General features: G+C 44.1%; 1 protein-coding gene across 1 annotated transcript; it reads left to right on the plus strand.

Annotated features, from left to right (window-relative positions):
- Positions 1-224: 224 nt before the first annotated feature.
- On the plus strand, positions 225-3,094 carry LOC138904142 (uncharacterized). The gene is made up of 7 exons (XM_070192631.1): positions 225-266; positions 1,280-1,408; positions 1,543-1,927; positions 2,025-2,161; positions 2,261-2,452; positions 2,525-2,727; positions 2,884-3,094. Exons 1-7 carry the CDS (start codon positions 225-227, stop codon positions 3,092-3,094), a joined length of 1,299 nt encoding a protein of 432 aa, XP_070048732.1.
- Positions 3,095-4,973: the final 1,879 nt, after the last annotated feature.

Here is a 4,973-nt window from a genome sequence, read left to right on the forward strand (position 1 = left end):
CTCAAACTCAGAGCTCGATAACCTGGCTTCGGATCTCATCCCGATATTATGAAGATGCTCTTCGGTCCATTATGTTCCAATCTCGACCAGTCGTACGAAAGCCGAAATCGGTTTTTACCGTATACAGATAGTCCCCTCATTTCTCGAGAAAGATGTGGCGAGAAACGACGTGATTTTCCAACGACACTATTAGATATACACTAACGTCAGCATCGAGCCCGGCCATGACGTACGTGATAGTTGTCCCGTCGGTTCAGTTTACCAAGGTATTTAATGTGTGTCAGATGATGGTCAACCACTGCTGATATTGAACTGCTATTGCTCAATCTATAAATAGCCCCTCTTTTTACCATTTATCACTTTTACATCTCAAATTTCCAAATTTTCTAAGTCTTTTCTTGCATCTTCTGAGTTCTTTTGTAAGTCTGTGATTTTTACTGCAAAATCTTTCTTCTGTGATTTTCACTGCAAAATCTTTCTTTAAAATACCACATCTTTGTCATCTCCTTCTATTTTCGATCTTTAAATCCAAAATGGCGAAAACATCAAAAACCGTTCCTAAAAAAAAAGCTTCTTCTTCACAGTCTGTCGCCGACAAAACACCGGTGGAGCCACAGCCTGAGGAGTGTGTTCCCAGGGCATGTGTTCTTACCTCCGATTTTAAGATCGAAAAAGGCTCATCGGTTCCCGGTCGATGCGAGCCAGTATCGAGGTATATGTGCTCAATAACCGAGGGGCATCTTGAACAAATAAAGAAAGATTGCAACTGGGAGAAAAAAGAAGTGATAATCCCGGCTCCTAAAGAAGATATTACTACTCACGTGAAAGGGTTATTGAGTGAGTATACTTACCCTTTCATGTTAGGCCCCCTCGACCCTGTTATTATCGATTTTTGCCATCAGTACCAAATAACCCTAGGCCAAATCCATCCTTCTTTTCGGCAGATCGTTATTCTGATCTGTTTCTTTGTGAACAAAATCGAGGGGATGCCTTTCACCCTCGACCATCTCATTAGATTGTACATACCTCGCCTCTTTCGAGGCGGGTTAATAAAACTTCAGCACCAGGCTACCAAGGTGTTGTTCTCGAGCATAGACGAGGACAAGGATCAAGGCTGGGTGGGCTGGTTCATTCGAGTGAAGACTTCGGACCTAATTCCGGCCGAGAAGATGCCATTTCCCGAGGAATGGAACATGAAGTGTAAGTGTAATTCTGCTGTTATCTCCTATTATTTTGCCCCTTCGTTTCTTTCTTACTGATATCCCCTTTTGTGATGCAGCGGTTCCTTGAATGCCCGGTGCAGTTCCTAACCTTAAGAGTTGGGTACGAGACCTGGCTTCAACCTCTACATACGCCGAGCGCTCGTGGCGTGATTTGTCAAAGGGCCGATGGGAGGACAAAAATCATGGTAAGCCTCTTTCTCATGTCTTTGATAGTTTGAACGAATATTTTCCATATACTTAACCAATTTTCTTGTGTGTAAGCTCCATATACTTAACCAATTTTCTTGTGTGTAAGCCTGGGCAAAGATGCGGTTTTTAGGCCCCCGTCTCGCAAGGAAGATGCTTCGCCCCTGTTTCAAAACCGGTGAAGGACAATAATAGAAAAAAGGTCCTCTACTTTCGAAGATCCAAAACCGAAGACGAGGACGCTCGTAAGCCGAGGAAGAATACCATCCCTTTGATCGAAGAATTAGTTCGGCGTCTAAGGGATGAAGACGAGGAAGAAGAAGAAAATGATGGCTCTGTACTGGTGGCCCGAGTGAAGAAAATCATCGATGCCCCAAAGGCAGCTAGATCGATGGTGGTTTATGAGGGTACACCTCGAACTGAGGGGATATTGGAGAAGGGTTCGGGCAAAGTCCCCGAGTTGCTGGAGATCGAGGATGCCTCCCACCGAAGTCAACATACGGTGGATATATCTGAAGGTCCTTGAACCTCTCCGAACCGAAGAGAACGCCCCAAGAGACTGACTTGGGGCAATAGTAATCGGAGACTCGCCTACTCTCCCTGCTTTTTTCGAAGGGACGATTCGGGAAGCCCAAGCTTTGGGGACCCTCGAGGTAGACGGGTCTCATGAAGGAGAGGACCCTTTCCGTGATTTGTTTACCGGTATCGAGGATGTTGCCGGCCCTAGTGATGCGTCAGGTCTTTTCCATGAAGTGCAGTAGGCTCTAAATCGGGTAATCCTTAACTTACTTCGTTGGTATCATCTTCATGTTTGTTTTTCTTTTCTAACTTCATTTCTTCTTTCTTTGTAGGCCGCAACGGTTCATCGAGAAGCATGTTCTCGGTCTCGAGCCGAGCTGCGTCGGTACAAGGCCGACCTCCGACGGGTCACGGAGGAGAAGAATGCCCTTAAACTACTCTTCGGGCAAAGAGGAGAGGAAATCAAGGACCTCCGAGCTGAGTTGTCCAAGGCTCACCAAGATCAAACCGATCTGACAGAACAGGTAATGATAATATTAAAAATCCATGCGCTCGATACTGGAACGGTGGCTAATATTTCAGTCTCATAGCTGCAGCAAAAGCTTGAGGTGGTCGGGAAGCTCCGTAAGGAGGTCGATGTGATAAAGGCGGAGTCCTTGGAGTGGAAAGAAGGTATGGACCACCTTGCTACAGAGAAAGATGCTGCTCAAGCCCAATTATTATCAGCCGAAGGTCAACTTCAAGGCCTAAAGGAGAAAAGCTCGGTTCAAGTAAGAAATATAGAGGAGCTCGAGGCTCAGTTGGCTTCTGAACTTGCCAAGGCCGAAAAAACAAAGGCCGATACGGATGCATTTGTGGCCATTTATCGGGCCGATGCTGAAGCCGCCCAGGTAAAAGCGAAAAAGGCAGTCGAGACTGCTAAAACTTGAGCATATTGGGTTGCTGAACTTGCCAGATACCAATCTCGGAGGGAAACCCTCGAGGAGATCCATGCTCGAGGCTTCGATCTTACCGAAGAGATAAAAAAGGCTAAAGAGCTTGAAGCTGACGCTGGAGCCTTGGCTTCCGATAATGATGATGACAATGATGATGATGATGGGAGAAAGAGTGGGTCTGAGAGTGGGGAGGAGCCCGATGGAGAAGAGACTTCCCCCGGAGATAATTAGGGTTTTTCCCATTTTGATTTTTCGTGTAGGGTCCTGATCGGATGTTGTAAATACTCTCGTATATATATATATATATATATATATATATATATATAAAGATCTTTTCCTTTCTCGACTTGTCTCTGTTTTATTTTCTGCCCTGTGAAGATTTTGTTTCATTCATGCCTTATGAAAGTTTTCATAAGTTCGAGTCTTTAGGCAATTTGATCGAATTCAGACCTTGTAGTCTTTATAACCGAGTGAGTGCTTGCTCGAACTCGGAGTAAGAGTAGCCCTTAGGCTTTATGGTCGGGTGAGTGCTTTGCTCGAACTCGGAATAATTGTTAGACCTTAGGCTTAGTAGTCGAGTGAGTGATTGCTCGAACTCTAAGTAAGGTAGCTCGTAGGCTTTATGGTCGAGTGAGTGCTTTGCTCGAACTCAGAATAATTGTTAGCCCTTAGGCTTAGTAGTCGAGTGAGTGATTGCTCGAACTCGAAGTAAGAGTAGCGCTTAGGCTTTATTGGTCGATTGAGTGATTGCTCGAACTCGAAGTAATATAGCCTGTAGGCTTTATAGTCGAGTGAGTAATTGCTCGAACGCGAAGTAAAGTAGCCCATAGGATTAATAGTCGAGCGAGTGATTGCTCGAACTCGAAGTAAGTTATCCCGTAGGCTTAATAGTCGAGTGAGTGATTGCTCTAACTCGAAGTATTGTAGCCTGTAGTCTTTATAGTCGAGTGAGTAATTGCTCGAACGCGAAGTAAAGTAGCCCGCAGGCTTAATAGTCGAGTGAGTGATTGCTCGAACTCGAAGTAAAGTAGCCCGTAGGTTTAATAGTCTAGTGAGTGATTGTTCGAACTCTAAGTAAAGTAGCCCGTAGGCTTTATAGTCGAGTGAGTGATTGCTCGAACTCGAAGTAAAGTAGCCTATAGGATTTATAGTCGAGTGAGTCATTGCTCGAACTTGAAGTAAAGTAGCCCGTAGGCTTTATTGAGCTTGATCTTGCCGATATTTTAGTTGGCAGTCCCCGATTTATGAGGTAAGTTTTTCAAACTCCTTCGATCGTGGTCGGCCCTTAAGCCTGTTTGGATCATGAAGTAGAATGAACTTTCCAAAATATGAGATATCGGTAAATAAAAAGTTTCTCTTTATAAGTCATTATACATGTGTTCGTGTTTTGTGCCAGGGTTCAAAACTATGCGGGCATGGTTCGTTTTGACCCTTTAGCCCTTACACTTTTCCCTATCGAGACCTTGTTTGACATGAAGTAACTTTCTTGTATCGAACTTGATTTATTCGATGGTAATGCCCCCCAGTATTCGAGGTAGATTGTAAATAGGCCTCGGATACTATTGAATTATACTAAGTTAGCAAGATCAATGGTTGCCTCATTAAAAACCTTGCCGAAAAATCAATTTGGGAAGAAAACCGGTCTAAGGAAAAAACAGTGCAACGCGTGCTTTCAGGCCTAAGGCTTTGTGTTGAATAATCCATCTCTATTCCTGGTCGTACTCCTGCAAATGTTAGTTTCAAAATATAAACGAGCATGGGATGGTCGTACCTTAGCAGTAGTATCGTTTTAGGTGCGACACGTTCCAATTGCTTGGTAGTTGTTCGCTGTTTATAACACCGAGCTTGTAGGATCCTTTACCGACGATTTTGAGTACCCGATACGGTCCTTCCCAGTTCGGACCCAGTTTTCCTTCATTTGGATTTCGCGTGTTGAGGGTGACTTTCCTTAGAATTAAGTCCCTAATTTTAAAATGGCGAAGATTAGTTCTTCGATTATAATATCTTTCGATCCACTATTTTTGGGCGACCAATCGGACGAGAGCGGCTTCTGGTTTTTCATCCAATAATTCGAGGCTAGTATTCATAGTCTCGTGATTTGACTCTTCTT

The sequence above is a fragment of the Nicotiana tomentosiformis genome, chromosome 1 (genome assembly GCF_000390325.3).
Source record: "Nicotiana tomentosiformis chromosome 1, ASM39032v3, whole genome shotgun sequence".
Classification (NCBI taxonomy): domain Eukaryota; kingdom Viridiplantae; phylum Streptophyta; class Magnoliopsida; order Solanales; family Solanaceae; genus Nicotiana; species Nicotiana tomentosiformis.

Coding starts and splice junctions, on each gene's coding strand:
- LOC138904142 (XM_070192631.1), top strand. CDS start 225: ATGACGTACGTGATAGTTGTCCCGTCGGTTCAGTTTACCAAG. Junction 1,928..2,024: donor TACGGTGGATATATCTGAAG/GTCCTTGAACCT, acceptor CTTTTTTCGAAG/GGACGATTCGGGAAGCCCAA. Junction 2,728..2,883: donor ATAGAGGAGCTCGAGGCTCA/GTTGGCTTCTGA, acceptor TGAACTTGCCAG/ATACCAATCTCGGAGGGAAA.